At 30.1% G+C, this 25,392-nt stretch overlaps 1 protein-coding gene across 1 annotated transcript in view; it reads right to left on the bottom strand.

The window, feature by feature from the left end:
* The window catches only part of LOC124368869 (beta-1,3-galactosyltransferase 5-like), a 39,019-nt gene extending 13,995 nt beyond the window's left edge, over positions 1–25,024 (bottom strand). Inside the window, exons 1-2 of the mRNA XM_046826332.1 lie at positions 24,746–25,024; positions 14,398–14,524 (exon numbers count right to left, since the gene is read on the bottom strand). Of these exons, the coding sequence (XP_046682288.1) occupies positions 14,398–14,524 (127 nt within the window). The 5' untranslated portion in view covers positions 24,746–25,024. The remainder of the gene's footprint in view (positions 1–14,397; positions 14,525–24,745) is intronic.
* Positions 25,025–25,392: the final 368 nt, after the last annotated feature.

Here is a 25,392-nt window from a genome sequence, read left to right as displayed (position 1 = left end):
AAAGTATATTACAAGGGTATCTATCCTCAGTTATTGAAATATTGTGTAATAAAATTGTAGGAAAAGTTCACAAGAATTATTCACAATTGATTTAGAAGAAAAACATTTCAATCTATAGTTTGTCTGGAGACTCAAGAGCCCCAGAGGTTTAGGCAACCCTCGTGCCCGGATGCGCACACACAATCACAAGGGCAACTTAGCCTACCTGATGTAATTTTTTTTTCAATGACGCACACACTACGTTTTAGTCTGCAAACTGCTAATTTTTCAATTCTGTATTTTAGGTTAATATTCCTGAAATTTTTTAATTCTGCATTTTATTTCATGAAAATGGAGTTAAAAAACGATATGACTACGGCATTTCTGATGTATCTTAGAAATAAAGGGGTCAATGACCAATTCAACTTTGTAATATCAGTTACTTAAACTTTATTTTTTAATAAACACTTGTTAATAAAGCACATAAATCTATACTATTACAGTATGTAAAAATCAAATGATGTCTGTCTGTGTGTTCTTATGTGTGTTACTCACACACAACTACTGGACAGATTGTACTGAAATTTTACATGTGCATTCTTATGGTCCCTGATTAACATATGCCTCACTGGTTTCTAAAGTTGTGAAAATCCCATAAGAAATACATTACAACAAACAAATATAAACTGAAAGAGACTGTTAAATGTAATCAACTGTTCTATATAAACATTGTTTTATGACAGCAAAATCATTAAATATAATCATATAAATATAAATAAATCATAAATTAGTTTACTATTATTTGAAATTTGTTTACATTTATAGTCTTGAAAAAAAAAGAAAGTTTGACAGTAATAAAACTTATTATTTTAATTGTTTATGGAATCGCTAATGAGCACAGAGTAAGAAAATATCCAGATAAGATAATTAAAGGATTTAGAAAAAATACAATTTTAACAGTTTTAGCAAATATTAAGCTTAGTCAGTACTATAATACAGAGATATAAAAGACAAAGTTACTATCTAACTTTTACTGTAAATTCAGACATAAAACCCATCTTAGTTGTCTTCAGACAGAAGTATGCTCTGAACACCTGTATATTTTCTTTATTGGAAAAACTTGTTTTCTTCATTTAATGGAAACTCATTAACAATATAATAATATTGTTATGGTTTTGTAATTTTGTAATATATTGTATTTATTTGCCTTATAAACTGTGTTTATCATAATAAAGTCTAAGGATTAACATATGCCTCACTGGTTTCTAAAGTTGTGAAAATCCCATAAGAAATACATTACAACAAACAAATATAAACTGAAAGAGACTGTTAAATGTAATCAACTGTTCTATATAAACATTGTTTTATGACAGCAAAATCATTAAATATAATCATATAAATATAAATAAATCATAAATTAGTTTACTATTATTTGAAATTTGTTTACATTTATAGTCTTGAAAAAAAAAGAAAGTTTGACAGTAATAAAACTTATTATTTTAATTGTTTATGGAATCGCTAATGAGCACAGAGTAAGAAAATATCCAGATAAGATAATTAAAGGATTTAGAAAAAATACAATTTTAACAGTTTTAGCAAATATTAAGCTTAGTCAGTACTATAATACAGAGATATAAAAGACAAAGTTACTATCTAACTTTTACTGTAAATTCAGAGACATAAAACCCATCTTAGTTGTCTTCAGACAGAAGTATGCTCTGAACACCTGTATATTTTCTTTATTGGAAAAACTTGTTTTCTTCATTTAATGGAAACTCATTAACAATATAATAATATTGTTATGGTTTTGTAATTTTGTAATATATTGTATTTATTTGCCTTATAAACTGTGTTTATCATAATAAAGTCTAAGTAACTGATATTAAAAGCTGAGTTCATCAATTGATCCCTTTATTCTAAGATGTCAGGTGAATATATATGTCAGTTTATTCACCTACTGTTCATTTAACTATTCTTTTACTCAGTATATTTAAAAGACAACAATTATATTAACAGACAGTTTTCCTGCCTCTTCTTGTAAAAATATGCTAACATATTTCAAAATTTAAATATTTCAGATTTGAAATCAGCTGTCAATCAAGGTTCTTAATGTCCGCAACACATACTGAAGAAATAAAACAAAATCCAAAGAGTTATGAAAATAAGATTAAACAAAGTCAAGATTTAAAAAATAAATATTTATTCTGGGTTTCATGATTACTAAAATTGAAAGTTCAGAACAGTAAAATGTTTGTATTGAACACAAAAAAATTAATGATGTAGCACCACATTATTTATTAAAATGATTGCCTTTTCCATTCTATAATAACAGATAATTAGATCATTTATATTGCAACGATATTTAAGTCTACAAAATATAAACTCCTAAAACAATTAAGTACATAATCTTAATTCACAGTTTGAAACAGTATTTTTCAAAACTGTTTACTTTTTGGTGTTATTTTGCTGTGTATTACATATGAAAAATTATGAAGATTTTGTCTAATCGTTAAACCAATAAATTATTAGAATTGTATAATTTTATTCAAACAGGAAAATGCGATAAAATAAACGTGTTTGTAAAAAAACAACATTGTAAAACATTATTATATAGTTAAGCGTCTTATGGTTTTTATTTTTTCTAGAGGTCTTTGCCAAAAAATGTATTTCTCCATAATTTTTCAAACGTTAATTGGTTTGGGAGTTTGTTTGTGATAGTCATTGTTACGAGCACTCCACTTTGAATAGAAGCCAATTTCATTGTTGACACTGTTGCACACAAGCCTGAGACAGTGTTTGCTTTACTCAGGATGCCGTTACTCCAACCTATTACAGTAGCAACAGCACCGGCTAGGCAATATGGCAGTGCTGTGCTGATTTCCAGGAAGAGCAACAGCAGAGGTCTACAATTACCAAAACTAACCAGAGGCAGCCAAGCAATGAATCATCACGGTAGGGTTGAGGATGAGGTAAGTGAGAAGGCCTCGATGACTCAAGGTCACCACTACCTGGACTTGGGCAACATTACATCACTCCATTGGTGGCATTGGCTCTTGTTGGATCATTATTGACGTAACCATCATGAAAATGCCTAATCTAATCCTAACATTCTAGATGCCTCCAAACTGTTTTCGCATTACCTTCCCTTTGACTGACTTTGTCTTCTATGACTCTAGTAAAGTTCATTGAACAAACCTACAAATTGACTGTAAACCGTAGTTGTCGCTTTTAAAAGAAATATTATTGGAATTAGTACATTTATTACATTTCAAATGAATGTGAGGTTTACAACATACAAAAAAGTACTAGAGAAAATTTTGAAGTGATACTAATCGATCACTAAAAACTTTCTTGTAAATTACTATAAAAGAATGAAAAACGTATAAAACACACAAACTTCAGTTTCTATGTGCATAAAAATTATATATTAGTAAATAAACATCTTTCTGCCATAAAATGTTTATATATTGGACAATACAAAGACAAAGATTTTGTGAATTTTATTTGTTTGCTTGTTAGTTCAGTAAATAATTGATTGGGTTAAAAATTTATGAATGTAAAATTTTGAATTAACATTTTTTTTTTTTAATTTATGTGCCTTAAATTAGAAGGTATTGTGATATTATAAAGGTTAAACTGTTTTAGGTTCTATTTAATATAATGAAAGTTAATTACTTCAAGACTTAAAATAATCTTGTGTATAAATATTTTTAAAAGATACACCAGATATAAAGTCTGAGCTAGTCTAGGATAATTTGGAAATATGTCATTTGGAGTATGGTGCTATTAAAAAGTAACAATCAATATTTTTATTGGTTGAATGACTTTTTGATTCCTTTTTTATAACAAGACAAAAAGCTTAGAAATAAGTATAGACAAGTTACAGGAAGTTTCAAGTTACTTAATCTTTAAAATTATCACATTTCAAACAATCAACTACATTGTTGCATTTCTTTCAATTTAATATTTATAAAAAAAAGAAAACAATTTGTTCTGACAATTAAGTTTTTATTAAATTTTTATGGATGATAGAGTGTTTAGGTTTTTGTAATGTCTGATCTTTGTTTGGATGCTTTAAAAAAAATTGGTGGGAGATTGAGTTTGCAAATATTTCCAAGGTTTTTATAAAACCTGCTATAAAAATGTATAATCTTTAAAAGACGTTAAAGAATAAATTAACTGTTCTTATACTTTTTTGCTTTGAAATAAGTTAAACTTTATTTGTTTTGCTATCAACAGCATCACCCAAACGAAAATAGGCCCAGATGTTTTCTAAATTGATATTACAATGTATCGACAATTCCCGGTTGACACAAAAGCCAAAGTCCGAGGAGTAAACTGGAACTGGAGTAACAAATCAAATTACTAGGCAGAGGAAGAGGGTGGGATGTTGGGATGTTAGGAGGAAGGGGCTCTCTCTGGCCCTACTCCGCATTCCAACCTCGCCTTGGGTGGAATGTCGCCCTACATCCAACCCACCCCCAGCAGCATGCCAAACACCGTGCCCTTTGTTGTTTAACTTACATACTTTGTCACTGTTTCCTCAGAGAAAACTCACTGCTATAAATTCATTAATACTAGAGGTCTTATTGGCACTGTTCCATGTGTACTTGAGATTCTGCTCTCTAATGTAAATATTATGGCTGTAATAGACACTCACACTTAATTTACAGGACTTAATAGTAATAAAATATATAAATTCAGCAAAAGAGCTGAAAACTGACCAAGAGACCTCGAGTTTAATTTACGTTTTCACTGTGATATGATGTATAAAAGGCTCATTCAGTTTAGGTGTCACTTGTACACTGTATTTGCAGAACAATTGATTAATTCCTAATTTGAACTGTAATTTGTGTGTAATAAAACACTTGGTTACTATTTTAATATTCAGTAAAACTTGCAGTAATATTTGCATGGTGCCTACCACTGAGCTCATAGAGTCTAAAGGCGTTTCTCATTACTATTGCGTTAGTTTATGTTTTTTAAGATGTTGCCAATTTATTTCCTATGCTCAACCCTTTCAGGGCCAGGCGGCAATATATTGTCTCCTTGATATTCGTTGTTTTCTTAAGTAAATACGACGTCAAATGATTAAAGTTTTGTTTTTTTATTCCCAGGTATATTTGTAGATAATTAATATGAATATCATTTTTATTTTGGAGGTCTATGCATTTTTATTTCGTTAACTGTCACGTGACACATAAAATGTTGCGAAGTACAATTATGCGTATTTCTACAAAATTTGTCATACAATATTTATTTATGAGAGAAATAACACAAAATTTTGTATGGATGTTCCTTTCTAAATGTATAATATAATAAAATAGCTTCTCAAAGTAAAATTATTTTTACGTTTTTAGTTATTTCCAAAAATAATTTATGTAATCTATCAAAACATTTTTTAAAATTTTAAATTACTTAAAAGTACATCTATATATTTTTTTGTTGATAGTATATATCTATACGAGTAATTTGGTGCAACTTTTAGGTCATTGTCTAATTTTTATGAAAACTTATAAATTTTAATCTAAGAGACAAAATCGCCAATTTTAGCCTGGCACTTTTGACTAGTCACAAGGGGATATGAGATATGAAAAAATTTTGCAACAATTCATATTTGCTCCTAAAAATGCTCTAAATATGCTCTAAAAATAACTGTAACCACTGATTTAAAAGCAAGTCTTATCCACAATGCTAAATTACCAATAATATTCGACACATTTAAACATTGTATTTTTTAATTACTATATTTTACACATTCATCAATCTGACAAAAGTTAAACGAATAAAACAAAATAAATGAGAAATTACTTCCTGTGCAACAAGCCAAAAGCCAAATTGGCTGAAACTGCCACAAAAATGCCAACTGTTAATTAACATGTGTTAGTAGACCCAAATTGTACTATTGGGGCCCTGCTTATGATGATTGCGCCATAATTAATTAAGTATAAAGTTGATATCTAAGAAGACAGGTTTTTGAGACACACAGACAGACGGACGGACGGACGGACGGACGGACGCACGCGCACACATACACATACACAGTTTCCTTGTAAGTAGAAACTACTTTATAAGAAGCAGCCTGTCTGGAGTCATGGGGAAACCTGGCCCACATGTGATAACACTTGATTATGAAGTGATGTCCAGCTACCTAGAAGGATCTTTCCAACCTTCCAAAAGTTTTTAATACATTCTAAAATACCTTGAAGTGATAATGCCAGGCTTTACTGATCAAGATGAGGCCATTAATACTGCACAAACTAATGTCATGGATTGGGAGGCTTTAAATAATTTTGAATTTGTTTAGTAAACAGAATATGGAAAAGGACTAATTTAAAAATTGTAAACATCCCTTTCGGATTTGATGGGTCTAACCCAATTTTCTATATCCATACATTACACTGACGGTGACCTAGTGTACACGAAGGCCAAACACAACACACTGTGCCGGCAAACATTTACAAGACACGGTTTACACTTTAGTAAATTTGGCAAACTCCAATTGCAACACTTATCGGTAGACATAACAGATTTTTAGTAGGTCCCTGAGACACCAAACTTTAGCCCGCAAGAGTGCGATTAATAATATAATATTAAAAGTTGTGTCACTAATGATATTGTAATCAACCAAACACACGTACAAATGGTGAATGTTGAAAAGAACATCTGCTACTCTATGTTTGAATATCACAAGCCTAAGGAATTAAAAACAATAAAGGATAACAACAAAATTCTGAATTTAAAAATTCTCTCCTGATCATTACAATGATTTGTTTGAATTAAATTAGTACCAAAAATTAAAAACTTCATTGGTATTCCAACACTATCTTCACCTGAATACGTCCAAAAATCTTTAAAATCTCTTAATTTTCAGTGGAAAATAAATTACACCGTCTACAGAAGTCCTCAACATGGAAAAATCTAAAACAATTTTGACATTATCATAAAATAAATTATATTGACCTTTATTAAATCTCTTGCATACTACATAAATAAAATGGTGCCCTCAGAATGGAACTTTTAAAAATGTGTAAATAAAGTCTAAGATGCTGTCCCATTTTTTTATTCGGAGGTACATAATGAACACCTTGTATTTGTACAACTTGATTTGATTCAGAAGGCAGAGGTTGAATGATAACTCAATTGTTAGCAGGGTAACGTTTTTAACACTATATCAATGCCAAACTGTAACAAGCTATTTATCTATAATGACTCTTACTTTTTGAATACTTAATACATATGTAGCATTAGCATATTTAACACCTTTTCAGTCCTACATGGAGAGACTGTAGTAAGATCCTGGACATACAACAATATAAAAAAGTAATTAAAACAATTACAATCTAAGAAATGTATGAACTAAGTAAAACTTTAAACTGTCATATAGTGATATCATTAAAACTGAAAAATGAATTACTGTCCTTAATTGTACAATATCCTAAAATTATTAAAATGCAAGTATTTAAACTAGCATTTACATTACTGTATCTATTTTATTGTCTGGGTGAATTTTTCATGAACCATATAAGCGCGTTTTAATATTTTTATCAAGTTCAATCTAACAAATAATAAGTAAACACTTATTCCTGTATTAATTTGTTATTTTGTACAAAATACTAATTTACATTCAAAGTGTACTTATTATTACTTGTTTAAACCTATCCATTTTATTTATTTAAATTAGTATGTACTAGTAGTTTTTAATTATTAATTAATCTAAAGATATCAATATAATAATAGTTTATTTTAATCACAACAAAATTAAAAGAGCATTGATAAATAAATATCCTTTTACCTAAACTAGAAAATTAACCAACTTTGTAATGCAAGGGTTTCTTTGCTGTAGTGTTTGGATTTAATCAATATGTGTTAAGTTTGGAAACATACTTATGTTTGGTTTATGGTGTTTTAATAATTTTTCAAATAATATGGGGAGTATTTTTGTGATTGTTAAAAACAAATGTTTCCACTGCTTACTTTTTCAGACATTTAATCATCCAGACAAGAGACTAATCTCAAGGTGACTGGTAAATTCAATGCCAACTGAGAACAAAATTCATTATACAATTTTTTTTTTCTTAAAAGCGTCAAGTTTGGTTGGTGGAAAGAATCAAACTGAAGTTTTATTATGTACATTTGTAAAAAGACTTTTCCACTAACCTAATAATATATTACACTGTGCCTTGTATTTGTAGACCAGTGGGGAAAACGATGTGTGTTAATTATGTAACCAATACAGTTTCCATGTTGATATCAGTAGTGGAATGGTAAGGGAGAGAATGGTCAGGGCTGATGTAAATGGCAAGGAGCTCTCACACATCACTAACTTTTTGGCTCACTCAACCTTGACTTCCGGGATGGATTGCATCACGATGACAAATTAGTTTAATTAGTTGGCATTCAAAGCTTGAACACTTAAATAATTGGCTTGAACACTTAAATAATTGGCTTGAACTTCCCATTTATAGTTGACTATAACATTTCTATTTCATAGTGTAATCTCCAACAGCAGCTAGTTTAGGGCAATGTTGGTACATTTAAAATTCAAGAATTATTGACTACACGAATGGCTTGAACATGTGGTACAAGGTTGAACAAAATTTAACAAGGTGGTAAATTTTACAACAAATTACCCCAGTATATGAAATAAATAAAAAGTAAAATCAATTTTAAAACAGTTTAAAGGAATATTTAACTGAAAGACCACCACTATACAGCCTTGAGGAATATTTTGAATTTTAACAATATTAATATCCAATAATTTTTAGTAGATATTGTGAGTTCTGTTCCCGCTATTGTTTCCATTTTTTCGCTATCATTTGCATTTTTAAAATTTTAGTTTATACTTACTAGTTTAATATTTATGACATCGTTTTATTGATTTATATTAATATTTTTTTTTTAAATACAATTATTGCTTGATGCCATTCTTGTACGTACTATACCAAGTTATACGCTATGTACACTATATGAATAAAGAATATTTGAATAATTGAATTGAATGTGATTAGTAGATGCTTGCCAATTACATAAAAATGTTTAAACGTAAGACGATTATATTTTTGCCTTATTAATATAAGATAAATTACTTGATAATTAGGTCTAAATGGTTTAAATCCCGAGATCAAATTCCTGTCTGTTTTAGGACTTCCCAGACCACCAATAGTAGTATAACGGGACAATAGTAAATAACCCATTGGCAAGTTAAGTACCGTTAGTAACTGAGCTAGAATAAACCTGCTGAAGTAACTGACTTCCAATGATGTAACTGTCCATTTATTTAACTATTCTAGTTTATTTTATACTAAAAAAACATCTTTTATGTTTTACTAAATATTGCATATACAATACATATGTGTTTAATGTAATATAAAAAGTTACAAATGTTTATTTTATTATTTTTTGAAACTTTTTTTAAATACAACTATAAACTATTTTTTTATTACATAGATGCGTTTTTAATGAAATTTCAAATAATAACTTAATGATTAACTATTATTTAACCAATAATTGCAATAAAAATGTTATATCTACTATGGAAAATTTCTATTATGCATTTCAATGCTCGTATTTAACCATAGAAGAGCGAACAGATAACTTGTTGATTTATGTACCAAAAACAAAATACCAACAATATATATATATATATATATATATATATATATATATATAATATCTCAAACAAAGACAAACTGTATACATTTGGAAAGATGAGATTCTAAGCTTTTATTTTCGCACATTAGCAATTTTTTATCAGCTTACACTTAATTTTTATTTTAATTGCCCCATATGCTGCCATTTGAGTAATTATTACAAAAATCTTATAAAATTTCCACAAATTTAATTATTTTTTTCATAGAAATAGTTGACATCACTGATAACCTGTGACTTTGTACAAGACGTGGTTAACACATTCGAGTCTACGCTCGAGCCAGACGCGAGCGCCATTGTTTAAACCCCCGGCCGGCGCTCGAGCATGACTCGAGCACAGCTTTGCCGATTGATATACGGAGTTGCTCAAGTGATATTCGAGTGCCGTCTGCTGCATTAGAAAGCCAGCTTTAATGGTTAGTTCAGAAAAATTCCGCTAGGCGCTACTACGTCATACCCACTTGAGGTTTTTGTTTATCCACTGACGTGGCCTGGCGCGTCGTCAGTCTGTCTACGACAACAATAATTTTTTTATCATTTGAAATTTTTTTGGCAATTAAAATAATTATTTGTAAATATGTATATAGTAAATGCCTTTAAAAAAATTGAAATTACTTGTTTTATTTATTCAAAAGTTAGTTTTCAAGTAACACAAGACATGCGGGAGTTTTTATTTTTCTTAAAAAAATGTAAGTTTTGAAATTTTTTTTTAAATTAATTAGATTTTATAGGAATACAGTTTTACATATCATTTTAAAGAGAAAAGATAGAACTTTCAAGAAAATATAATATCTTATACATAATATTTAACAGTTTTCTAAAAAAAAGAATCTGAAAACCAATTAATTTATGCAGACCGGGTTATAAAAACAGCAAATAGCGAGCCAGACTCCAATGTGTTAATTGAGCGTTTTAGTGTACAACTTAATAGTTTTCACCAATAAGTTTTAGAAATCAGGCACACAGTTTTCTGATTTTATTCTGTAAACCAAGAAATAACTATTCATAGATTTGCTTACAAATTAATCGTACAATGGGTTTGAAATATTATTTGCTTTCATGCAAAGCTAAAGAATTTACTCTGATTTGAACTATATAGCAGACTCTATTCAAACAAATATTGACTGTTACCAGCTGATAAGTTTTGCTATTTATCGCCACTCTCATAGTCTGTGGAGTCCCTTTGTTGCGGATGACTTCATACTGTCATAAATATTGTTAATAGACAATTAGTTTCATATCTCATCTTAAAGTTTCGAAAGTTGGGAGTTTTTATTGTGATTAAACTAGTAGTAAATAAAACATGTTTCATATCAACCCTCAAATTCATTTTCTGCAATCCTGAAAATACATTTTTTTTGTTAATAAAATTTAGCACTTGAACTAGTTCTATTAAATTAATTATAAAATAGCATTTTAAATCATATCCAATAATATTTTATAGTTTTTTAGTTATTTAACTATGAATTTATCACTGTTGCTTTATTGTTGCTGGGAAACTTGGTTTCTTACAAAGTCTTCGGTTTTTGCTTTATTTTTGGGGGGTTCCAAGAAACATTAATTAAATCCAGTTTTTAAACACAGAAGAAAGAAAAATTTTTTTTATTGTAGTCACTTCTTTTGTTATAATTTACATATAATATTGATTACAACAATATACAATAGTAATGGGTAATGGATATATTATATGTATTTGTAGAAGAGGATTTAGTGGTTTTCAACACAAATGCCAAAATCAGCCAGTCGTCTTGGAAGATTTTATCTGCAGCTTATACACTGGTCCAATCAATTACTCACATCTGCTTATCAAATAGTCCTATTAACACAACGTTTTGAGTATTGGAATCTATCCTCTTTGTTGAGTGGGGAAGGTATTAGTACATAAAAAAATAAAGAACAGAAACAAGAAAAAAAAGGGAAAGAAAAGGGTTCAAACATACCCAAAAGCTATTTAGTCTAGTCCAGGCGTTGTCACTGCAGAGAATGCAAGTCCCAAGCCTAAGTCACGAGTATGAGAAACACAATCACACATCATACCAGCACGGATGAAAGTGGGATACTAATCCTCGAAACGTTGTGTTATACCTTTTGTAACATATAACAATGGCTAAAGTCCGAAATCCTGTTATCCTGTCAAACTTTACATCGTCAATAACAAGCTTTAAACAAAGAGTCCTATTAATTTGTGTCTCTTTTATCTTTTGTTCAGAGGAAAGTTAAATGGTCAAATTAAAAAAAAAGATTACCTTAAAAGTGAACCTTTCCTTACTAATCATACAATACTATTATACTTGTTACATAAAGCCACTTATCTTTTTTTAAATACAAGTTTTTTTATGAGAATATAAAGCTTTTGAATTTGAGTCATAATGCTTATACTCCCATCTGATCAGATTGAATTTGGTCAAAAATTTGCCCCTTTCGCCCTTTATAAGAGGTTTTACATGTTTTTAATGTAACTGAAATTTAAAATAGTTTTAAAATTTCAATTTCTAAAAACAGTTGATTTCTAGACAATTAACATTTTTCGACACTGTTTTAGTACGTATTACGTGTCCTTCTTTTGTAATCGCATAGGTTAAAGTTTGGATGTATTATTTGTAAAGAATCACGGAAATTAGGAAACAACTGAGTTCTAAAACAAAAGGGAATAACAACTGAGATTTGGGTTCAATGTTGTTATTGTGTTTGTTCAAAATTTAAAACATTACAAATATTCACAAATTACTAAACTGGCAAAAATTTTGCTGTAGCAAAAACAGGAGTGGGCCAGACAATCTATTGAATTTGTCCATATTTTAACATTAACATACTCGTTATAGCCACACTTCTTCAAAATATTTGTTTGCAATATTTTTGTTTATGAAGTATTAGGACAAGGTAGTCCGCAATCAACAATGCATACTCATGGACTTGAATTAATTCATTTACTAGCATGTTAGCAATTTTCTAATAGGATCTGCAGTGGTGCAGTAACCATAACCATGATTTTGTGTAGCAAGTAAGAAAACTTCCATAAAAATTTGTTGCATACAATTATTGGAAAATATATCTACAATAATCTGAGATATTAGATAGAACCAAAACTCGGTTGCATAAAAAATAAATAAATAATAAGGGCTCCACAGACTAAACTGATGTTAGCAAACTGCCTCAGTGTGTTCTTAGAAAATACAGGTAGGTGCTATACTCAGGTGTTATTTACTAATGTGTAGCTGTCTACGTTACATGAATAATTATGCCACAGCACAACTCAAACTCATCAAATAGTCCACCATCATCCTCTGCAATTTTAAACTTTTGCAACAAAATTGTAACTTACGCCTAAGAGTAATTTTAGAACAAAAGGAAATATTTAGTACCCAACACTTTTAGAGAATAGCACCCTGAAAAACATTTTCAATGCCAACTCACTTTATGATACGTAATTAGAAAAGGAAACACAGAAATCAAGAATTTTGGACTAAACAGAAATTCATTTTGTAGATATTCAAGATCGGCATTTCAATAAGACACATTAAAAAATTCACACGTTCTATCCTACAAAAACAAAATACAAGAAGAAACTGCTCAATGTTGCCAATGTTTATAGATAAAAATACAGAATTGATGAAAATCAAGTACTTATGTCCGTTTTGGTGATAACAAATTCTTAACCCCTTCACGGTTTTTTAAGTAACATTACGTTCATAGCAACTGCATAAAAGTGTGCTACTGATGAAATACTATGTTTTCTGACACAATATTGTGCAAAATGCATTTCTGTGACAAGCCTTTGCACCCCTTTGAAAAGGGGGGTGAAATATTTTTACCCTGAAAAAATCCAAAAAGCAATTTATTGAGTATGATGAAGGTTGTACATTGATATCTCAATCCGTTTGGAATATATTCCAGGCGTATCAGGACTTAATTTACACCCCTAGATGTAAAGGGTTGTTTACCCATAACTTTTGCTAGGATCGTCGTAGAGATGTTTGGTTTATGTCATTGTGTTTCTTTTGAATTTATCTTTCAAATGGCATGTCACAACAAAGGGGTTGTAATTTGAAAATTTAAAGTAACCCCCTTTGAAAAAGGAGGGGAATATTTTTACCCTCGAAAAAGATAAAAAAAAGTATTTTAATCAGTATGGTCAAGATTTTACATCGATATCTCAATCCATTTTGAATATATCCAGGCGTATCAAGACTTAATTTACACCCTGTATATATAAACTCTATATACCTATCTCTGTAAAAGTAGCAAATCATTCAACAAAACAAAATAATGTCAGGTCAAAAAGCTGTGAAGGGTTTAATAGAGATTGACTCCTTTAATCTGGAGTCAGATTTCAGATCTACACTAAGCGAAAGTTGAAATGACACTCAACACTCACATTGAATCAACCATTCCACGATAGCTACATTATGTGTAGAAAACTCGATTGTTCTGGCGTGTTTTGGGATCATGCGTAGAATATCGTAGTACACTCAATTATGCACTTGATGACACAATGAGAATACATCTTCATCTATATTACTATTTGTAGTCTAGTCTCTGATCTTGAAACAATACAAAAAGTTTGTTTTTAGCTTCTTTGTCACCGACTTCTTTGCATCTCTTAAGAGGGACGTTAACTCCAGATTGCAAGTGGATGGTAACATAGAGTTGAACTCAATATTTGCACTGAATTAACCCTCCCCACCATGGCTGCGTTAATGTGTGTGGAGGAGGGCTTCTTGATCACCATGTAAACTTGCACGCGCTCATGTGGTAATGTGGACTTACCTTGATGTGGCTGTTCAATGCGATACAACTGTACAGGGTTGGCATAGTACGAGGAGTAGACAATGAATGACGCACCCACTACACTCAATACTATAGAGTGCAACACCCGTACACGAAAGGCCATCATCTGAAACCAAAAACAGGTGCTGAATCACTCACGATAGTTCAATCTTGATAACTTGACTCTCTATAGATCAAATCCTTGACAAATAGAATTTTTTCAAATCCTCTTCTCATAACAGTCAATGTTAACTTCAACTCTACAGTTAGAATATTGTGTTATAAACACCTTGGTATTTTCCATTGTCTACAACAGTACTAATATCCTCTTATAACTCAAAGTACTATCTATGTGGCCCTTACTATTGGTGAATTAAAACCAGTAATATGAACTGTTACAAAGCACAAAACAAAAAAATCAATTAATAGACTTTATTAAATAAACGTAACACTCATACTTATTATGCTACGGACAGCATGATTTGAAGAAATGTAATTATTATAGCACAACACGTTATAAGACAAAAGAAATCATCTTTCATTAGAAATTTACTGCATGATGAAATAATTGAATTATGTTTAGTTTAAATTCATTTTAATTTATTAAATCTTAGAGTGTTGGATATAAATAAAGTCCTATATTTTCAACTGGCGTGCAATTAGCTTTAAACAAATAAATGTTAATCTGCTTTAAGTTCTATTGGAATTAAGATTTCTGAAGTTATTATAGGAAGTAAAAACTTTTAAACTGATTTTTTAAACCTTTTAAATATAAATATATATATATATATATATATATATATATATATATACACACACACACACAAAATCTTTAATAAATAAATATACATCAAACAAAACTAGACATCTTTCAATTCACTGCAAACTTAAAAAAATCTGAAGTTATTATAGGAAGAAAAAACATTAAAACTAATTTTGTTTTAACCTTAAAAATATATTTTTTAGAAATAAATAAATGTAAAGAAAATGACACAGGACATCTTCCAATTTACTACAAAACTGAAAAAAAACAATCATAAAAACACAAAATTGATATTCCATCTTAAGTCATGCATTGTACAGTCGCCGTAAACAATGTTCAGATGTACTCATATAAAACAATGCACAGATAATGTTCAATGCAAAGTAATTAACAGAAATGGGGTGTTGTTAATATCATTAACTATCTGAATATTTATATTATTGTGATGATAAAGCAATATTAATCCTAAAGAGAGCAAATGGAATTCCTAACAGATCCACTACTACATCTTCCAATTCATATTTCTACAAAACACTCAACAAAAATCAAACCTCTTTTTTGCAAAGTGTGATCAAATGGATGTAGCAAATTATCAACCATCGGCTTTGCTGCCAGTTATATCTAAACTATTTGCAAGTACAATCAGGAAGTCAGTTATTTAGAATGAAATAACTTAATTGACATATACGACATGGCTTTAGAAAAACCAAGTCTGCGGTCACGGTTGCCACAGACTTCCTTCAATATGTGGTAGATTCTGTTAACAGAGCAGATAAGGTAGTACTTATGGACTTACATTAAACTTTTGATAGGATTTTGTCACTCAAGATTGTTGTAAAAATTAGAAATAATCAGTATTAAGGGGAATAAATACAAATGGTTTAAATCCTACACCCAAAATAGGCAACAATTTGTAGAAATAGCCTACCCGAGTAACACAATTAATTTATAATCGAATATAATTCCACTTAAAGATAACAATGCTTTGGAGTCCCAGGGGTTATACATTAGGGCAATTATTATTCCTTTTTCTCCTCAAAAGCAATTTCAGAACTTGTAAAATTGTGTTTATATGCAGAAGATTCCACTCTAAGGTTCAGTGCACCATCTAAGGTTCAGTGCACCATCTAAGGCTAAATTGAAATGTCAACTGGGAATAATAATAAAAATATGACAACAACTGTATATGATCATTTATATATTATCTAAAAAAAAGTGGGCTAAAAGAAGCATTTACAACAATACCTACTTTTTGGGGCCATAAAAAATTATCAGTGAGTAAGTTTAGGTAACAGATTAAAATTTATATCTTATTTGAAGATTTTTTTGTAAGATTAACCGTTAGTTTGGTAGAAGCCAAGAGAAAATAACAGCCATTACAATCAAGTAAGCAGTTCCATCGTGGCACAGATCTCAGCATTGGCAAACAACGATTAATACTTCCAATTAACTTACTCTATCAAACATTTATATCCTATCTTATCTATACGGTATCTTTATTTCTCAAGTTATGACTTCATGATTTATAAAGGAAAACTAAAAGCAGTTAAGTTAAGTACATAAATACTATTCTAGGAAACAGAATTAAATTAACTGATTTTGTTTCTGTAATGTTTAATTAATAAAACATAACATTAATAATAGTTATTTTATCAAATGAAATTTGGGTTGACTATTAAATATTTCACAGCACAGAATCAATAACAAAAATTAAAAGCAAACACCATTATATTAGTCTAAGATATAAAATATACTAGAAGGTTTTTTAAATGTCACCTTAAAACCGATATCTTTCACATAGGTCACAGTTCATCATAGCGTGTGACAATGAGGTGCTGTGTGTGCAGCAGTTGGAGACAGAAGGCTATAAAGTTTCTTGGCATACAAAAGCCTCATGAGCTGTCATCATATTTCTCCATTAACGGTGCAACCTATCTATATTTCCGAGATTAAATCACGTAATAATAATCAATCAAGAGGACTCTAATATGGAAATGGTTATTCTGCCTGCTTCTAGCAATATACGATTGAAGAATCTGAGTTACCCAAGAGATGCTCTACTTTTTACTGAAGTAGTGTGTTCCAATCACAAAAATAATTCATAGATTCATTACATTATTACTATAATGAATAAAATGATCTTTTAAGTAAATTGTATGGAAATCATTTCTTGATAATATAACAGCAAGTCTTCATAGGTTTATTAATGTAGACTACATTATGACTTTATTATCATTTATAAAAAGAGACTCGTCAGTTTTTATAATCTACGCCATCTGATCACTTTATAATCAATGTTAATTCCTTTATATAAGTAATAACTTTATATAAATGGGCTACTTTACAATGACAAAATATTAAACAGTTGTCTGATTACACTGTATTTTGATGAAAAAATTAAACAATATACTTCTTAAGTACGTTAATTGAAAAAAGAAAAAGTTTGAATACAGATTTCTGAAAAAAGTTAATGTTTAACAAATATTCTCACAGGGCTTTTGCACAGGGTTCCAATAACGTTTCATTCATCACAACCATGTGTAGCGTTTGAGAGGTTGAGAATTTAGAGTCTGGACAGTAAAACATTTTATTTACTGTTGTAAAAGAAAACAAATATAATAACTCACTTCTGTGTACAGCTTAACTGATCATTTCAAAAACTCTGAGCTATTTCTGAAACATATTTAAAAATCATCACGAAAATTATTTTATGCCAATTATTAAATAGCTTTTTAGTTGATTACATAAGGTGAGAAACTTTGATAAGACAAAATTTAGATTAATAATAGATCATCTGAAGGCAATAGGAACACAAACCTATTTGGTACTGGACAAACCAAGACTTGGCGCCATAATTTAGAAAGTAAACGGCGCTTAACTGACACTTAGCTAGTAGTTAGTAACTGCCACATGCAAGTCCACACATGTCTGATAACACTTATGTCTATAAACACTGAAACTGACTTAGGAACCAGTGTGGTATCTCTGGATAAGCATCATGGGCAGAGCATTATCAGAACATTATCAGCTGATTACTACGGTTATTGTTACGGTAGTACAATACGTTTTCTATACTATTGTCTGATGTCATGGATAATCATACTTAAAGTTTGTGTGAAAGATGCAATTAAAGGTGTTTTATTGTAAAAAAATGTTTACTTTAATTTTGAAACAAAGTCAATTTAAACCTCATGATTTTCTAATATGAATAAAGAAATATAGTATTTCTTTTATATTGTAGTTGATTTCCTCAAAATCAATATTCCGTTGTCTCATTAAGAGTATGCAGTATATTTTTTTCAAAATCCATTTTGCATCCCAAATATTAAAAGTTAATAATTTGTGAAATTAATAAATTGAAAATAATTTAGTATGGGTCCTACATGTGTCTTAAGCTTTACTTTTGTGTAGCTAACCGGTGTTAGTTCAGCAGTCAGACAGTTTGCGCGTTTAAACGAGCTGACACTGGCCGTGATGAATGGACAAAACCTCCTGATTAAATTTGTGTTAAAAATGTAATGCTTTAAATGTAGTAGTTTTCAAAATACGCGCCCAAGATAATCAATTTTAAGAGCTCCATAACAAAACCAATGACGGACTTTTTTAACCGCTCAGTCAAGAATAAAATTAAATATACTTAAAACAGTAGACTTGTATCTTGTGTACAAATTTGGCCGTAATCGGAACACAATCCTCAGAGTTATGAATGTTCAAGTAGCAGTTTGATTGAAAAGCGCTAAAACCTGGTACCACTTTTCACTGTTATCCACCAAAAATTGTTTGTTTTATATTTTTCAACGCAGAAATAAACAAGCCAAATTTTATCAAACTCCCGCCATTGCGACTACGGGTTAGTTTGTGGTTAACTTTAAAAATTGGGTATCTAATCTTTATCTATGCTATCTAAAAATTATAGTGCAGATAATAATCACTGAAATTCCTAAAACAACACACTTCACCTTAGATATAGTCTGGTAATTTGGGAGAAACAAGTGCTAATTGTCAGCAGAGAGTGCTAAAAAATGAGCCATGAGAACAGTAAATTTCACCTTAACCAAAAATACCAGCAGATATACCTTCCAGGAACTCGAGATTCTGACAAGAAACAATTCTATATGCAGTGACATTAACTAGTCTGGAGGAGAACCATTGTACATAAAACGTAATTTTGTAAATCACAACTTTACTGTTTTGTTAATGTTTTTATTGTGTTATCACAACAAACTAATTTTGACATTGAAACATTGTGGAATTATAAGATTGTGTTTAAATGTCTTTTAGTGATATTTAGTTAACAGACAACAAAAAGTTCTTATGAATGGTAAAAAAATGTAAGGCTGAGAAAATTTCTCTGGGTTCTGCAATTGGTCCTCTTCACTTTTTATTTGTAATAAATATTTCCCCTTTTCCGTCATGACTACTGATGAATAATACTATTGTTGTTATGTCTCAACTAGGTTGCAAAAAGTAAAGTATTATACAGGCTCACATTCGTGTTAAAAGACCACTCATGTAGTATGTTTAGCAAACAAACGGTTATAACTAAGCCTTTGCTTTAAAAGATTTTCCCACTAAATCATTAAAAACGAACCTTGTGAAAAAGTGTTTATCAATTTTTAAGTACAGGATGTTAAGAAAATCAAGAGTTATAGGTTTAATTCTCAATAATTTCAAATGTAAATATGGCTCATGTTGTGTATCATTTTAAAGATCTTTTCGAATAGAGTATGTTGAAGAACAAATTTGTAATTATCTTTTTCATTTAAAAATGGCGGCTACAAACATGTAGAAATTTGTATTTTTATGTATTTTTGTAGCAACCAAACTAATTATTGTATAAAAACACAAAAAATACATAAGTTTTAATTGTAAAACAAGCTTTTAAACAATATCATACACAGTCATATTTTGAGAAATTTTGACCGATCCCAAAACATTTGGGACAAAAATAAACTCCCAAAACTCAAAATTCTTAAATGGCAAATTAAGTCATTTTATACGCCATAAAAAAGGTCTTGTAAAAACAAACAAGTTTTGCATAACTAGGTCTATCTAAAACAGTTAAAAAATAATCGTTGTAAAACTAATTTCTTAAAGTAATATTCTTTTCTTACTGTGTTTTCTGTGACACCAAATAAAAATTTTCTAGCCGTAACCTAAAATAAAAATTAAAGGAACTAAAAACAACTTGTTAAATTCACTATTCCATTAATTTATATAAAAAAATACTTCAAAAAGTTTGAAGATCGTAAACCTAGGTATTTCCAGGAAAGAAAGAGACTAGTCCCTTATATCTCTCAAATGAGTTTCAGATAACATTTGATGGTGTTGTTATTCCTATGCTTGATTTAGTGAGAAAATATTTTAAACCAAAGACAGGTATAGCCGTTTGTCTGCCAAACATACCATATGGGTAGTCTGATGCACCCTGTATATGAAAATACTCTAAGAGATTGTTAAGCATGGTTTCAATGAAACAGATTTCTTTAAAATAACGAGAAGACCCAAAATATAGATTTGAGCTTAAAATCCACTATTGACATAGAGGTCGATAAGCCTTACTCAGCACATTTTCTGTAAGTTGTCATAGACAGCCAGTCTAACAAGGTCACCTCATACTGAGTAATATAGCCACTAGTTTGTTGAAGTTTGTTTATTCATAAGGTGCCTAACTACATGTGTTCCACACAACTATATCAGAGCAGCCTACATTGTTTTATTTAGCTTTTTTGGATATGGATTATTATTCTGGGGCAATACTACTCAAACCAATAGCTATTAATTATACAGAAGCAAGCTGTAACCACTGCGACTAGTCACTTAACATAATGTAAACGTTAGTTAATTCACTTAATGTAATTCATAGAATTTAAAATACAAACTACTGAGCTTAAGTTTATACCTATTTGACCTAGCTGTGAGTGCACTCAATGATACACATATTTTAACATTCATATTTGTAATACACAGAGGAACAAAACTCCAGTCTCTGCACAATAAATTAGGCCCTACAGTAGACAGTAGCCCCTGAAAAAAATGGTTTAATGTTACTTGCTTTTTGAAAATACATTTTATTCAATATAATATTTTTTTTACAAGTGACATTTGCTTTTAACCCTTTTAGTGCCGATGTCCGTATATACGGATGTTTGAAAAACTACAGAAGAATACCAAAGTCTGTAAATACGGAAATTTGCATAAAAAATTAAAATTTCTTAATGTATTACAAATTTGTTTGTATACAAATTTTCAGACTAAACCAAATTACAAGAAAAAATACCTATAGACTAGCAATATTGTGAGATTAATCAGCTGTTTAATTTCAAATTGAATGTAAAACAATAAAAAAAGTGAAAATAGCTTTCTAACAACATGACTTTTACAATTTTTAAAATATTAATCAAAACCTTTATGTTTGTGTTCAGTTTAACTTACTCTTTCAAGTGATATAATGTTTTATAGTGAAATATATATTTTTCTATTTCTCAAATGAAACTGTAAAAATTATACACTGTAAGTAAATATTTCTCTTTTTCAATTTTTACATGTACATTACATTTAAAAATAATATTTGTTTTACAGTTTTTAAGAAGATAATTTACTTTTCTGCTAACAGGTAAAAAACTGTTTTAATCTAAATATTTGTGTTTTTTTTTATTTGTAAGTAAAACAACGCAAAACAACTGAAATAGGCCTGGCATTCTTCAATTTGGAAATGTAATTTAATTTTGGGGCTGGAACTAAAAGGTTAAAAATATTTTCATAAATAAATTAGAATTTACATGTACTATAAGGACAGTCAATGCATGAGAAAATATTAAAAATACATAACATAGGAGTATCTAGCAATTATTTAATTGAACCAAAAAATGGACATTAAAATATAGTGATAGAGATAAATATATTACAAAAGCATAGTTTTTTATACTCCACACTCTTGGTACAATTCGGATAGTATTTTTTATTAAACGTGACTTAGCAACAATTGTTCAAAGTGATTTTCTCAATGCTTGTACAATTTGTATGACAATAAATTATATTAGAATTTCAACATACGGTATCAAAAGAACTTCAGCTTTATAAACACCGTATTAGTCTTTTTTTAAAAAGACTGCCTCCTACTAATGTCTCTCAGAACACCTCAAGAGAAAACCTGTGATGAATTTAAAGACAACACGGACGACCTAGCTCCTGGAAGTGCCGTTGGTCAAGTGGTCTAAGACGTTGAACTTAGGATCTGTGCTAGAGTTAATGCAGGTTCAAATCCTGTCTGTGACCATTGCACGTTTAATCAGTACTACACCTTACACTGTATCGACTCTCTCCCTTATTCTGTTTGACAAGATCCTCGCAGTGGACCATGAGAATGGCCAGAATAAGGTTAAAAAGGAGAATAGTATCTCTTTAAAAAAAAATAAATAAAGAAAATATCCATGTACGCAATCTAGGAAGTTTTTGACTGGAGAACTCTGTGAAGGAACCAATAGCTCTTGTATAAAAATATTGTTTTTTGTATTTTACACATGACGCTACTGTTTTCTATGAACATGTGGGTGTAGAATTAGACCAATATATAGATTATACTACATTGTATTAGATCCCTTTGCCAAGATACATGTATAACTTACGTATAGCAACTATTCTTGAACATGAATTATCAAGACACAATACCCCTTAAAATGCGGCATATTTCCTTTTATTTTCACTAACTTTCTGTTTCCACATGAGAAACCGAGTTTAGTACCATCTATTCTGGCTACCCGCCAATCAAAGTTCCTACAAATAAAATGTAAGTTGCTTGTTAAAATTCATACAACTGCACACAATCTTCTCAAATAATTTAAGTATGACCTGAACACTGGTTTAAAATTAATTATTTTAAGGATTTATGTAGGAGTAGGAGCTGTCTTCCTGATGAAAGAAAATTCTCTCTCTAGTTAATTCAAGATAATCAATTTAAAATAAAAATTAGATGTTTAATAGTACCAATATTAATAATAGTAATAATTTGGATTAATGAGCTAATATTAAACCAACACAAATATAAGCGTATCATCAATCCCACAGCTTGGAAGTCCTCAGGTTTTCGATTGATAACTAAATATAATTGACTGATGATGAGTAGAATGATTAAGTCGAGTAAACAGTACTATTCAGGTTTAACTCTTGAAATCTGGAGTCATGTTCGTCTGAAGGGATCCTAAATAGTCGGTAACGAAGAATGAAGGTGCTCAAAACGAACCCCCGTATCGCTTCAACATTAGACACACCCAGACCACAAAAAGTAGTGCAAATTTAGGTGAAGAGGTATTCTCATTGTCTCATCAGGTGCAAAATTGAGGACACAATAAGAATACCTCTTCACCTAGATTGCACTACTTTTGTAGTCCGGGTGTCCCTGCTGTAGAAACGATGCGGGGGATCGGTTTGAGCATATTCATTCTTCGTCACCGACTATTTTTGAATCCCTTCAGATGAACATGACTCCAGATTTCAGAAGTCAAGTGTCTGCAAAAGCATCAGATTTCAGATGCTGCACACAAGAGGAAAGTGAGCTAAATTCAATATTCACATTGAATCAGCCCTTCCCACCATAGTTGCTTTACGTGTAGTACTATTCAGATACGCTAGGTTATAGTCTTGATTTTTTCAAACACTGATCGCACTATGGATATTTGAATCCAAAACAAGTGAAACAATTATAGAATAGCTGTTAAATTTCATATATGCCATATAATACTTAATACCATAATCATTACAATTGACCACAGCTATCTAATTCCATGTGTACCTCACTAAGATATGTACCTGTTTTGAATTGTGTCTAAACGTTTCTATGGTTTGTACATTGCCCTTTGTACAATAAATATTTTCTGAGTTAAAAATCTAATCAACAGTGGAATTGATTAAAAAAAATAAGGTTCAACACAGTTCAGTTGATTTTCCAATGAAGTGTTAAAATATTATTGTACAACACGGGTTTGCCTGTAACAACTAATAAGAGACAAATTCCTCCCATTCCCAAATTTCTTTGATTGTCACAGTTCACTATAATGTCCGTGGTAAAATGAGGTGAACCAGTCCTGAGACTGAAGCCAAGACTGTTGTGGTATCCGTCACAAGATTCTGTAGCATGATGCCTATTATATTCCCAAATGGAATATGGAAGACTTTATAGTTAGGATAACTTTTTCCAGCCAATTTAAAGCCATCTGCGAGCTCTATTATCAGTTTATTTAACTTTTACATGTAACTCAGAAAAGTCTATGAAATATTATTTTAAGTGTATTTTGTAAGTTACATGAGTTATATTAACAACCTGTACTTCAAATTATAATCATTACTTATACTTAAGTATTGTTAAAATAACATGAATATTCAATTGGGTATTATAGTCATCAAAATTGTCTACTGTCTACAGAGACCTCTAACTTCTTAATGTATATTTAGGTAACTTAATTGGTGTAGCCTAAAATCCTGCTTTAATATCTTGATAATACCACTAGGAAAACAAATATTTTAAATTAAAAATCCTCTATTTCAAAGAATTTTTTAGGTTAGGTAATTAGTAATTAGATTACTTACAAAGATGTAGTGAATAAAAGAAAAGCTATCCAGGATAACCTCCACATCACGCGCCAGACTACAATTTAAAGTTACTTATATTTTTAAAATCAACAATTCCGATCATTATTTATAACTTTCCCAAATGTTCACAGAATTATACAGTTCATTACTACGTTAAACTATGGCCACATAACCATCTTGACCCTCAACTAACTGAACACTGACTCTTGACTCTCTAGTCTCTACTCTCAACTCTAGTCCTAGTCTCTCGTGAGTCGTGATGTCTGTCTATGTTTGTGGCTGTACCTGTACCACGGAACTGACTGTACGAAGGTAACCTGTCATTTTTTATTTGCTTAAACGTAAAGGTTTAATTTTCGTACATGTTGCCATGATACAAAAAATACCTAGTTTAATAAATATAATTATAGAATAATTTGGCATAACATTATCATATATGCTTTAGGTAACGCATTTTGACTCTATTACCAACATTACTATTAAACTGTTTCTTGGAGTAAAATACACAAACAAATGGGCCATTAACTAAGATAATACTTTTATTGTAAATTAAAACCGGACAGTTATCGAGTAAATGTTAAACTCAATTATTGATTCTTTATATAGAAAATCAAACATTACGATACATTTTCTTCTTATTTTCA

The sequence above is a fragment of the Homalodisca vitripennis genome, chromosome X (genome assembly GCF_021130785.1).
Source record: "Homalodisca vitripennis isolate AUS2020 chromosome X, UT_GWSS_2.1, whole genome shotgun sequence".
Classification (NCBI taxonomy): domain Eukaryota; kingdom Metazoa; phylum Arthropoda; class Insecta; order Hemiptera; family Cicadellidae; genus Homalodisca; species Homalodisca vitripennis.
Note: the sequence above shows the minus strand (reverse complement) of the source record. Positions and strands in the feature narration are given on the sequence as shown.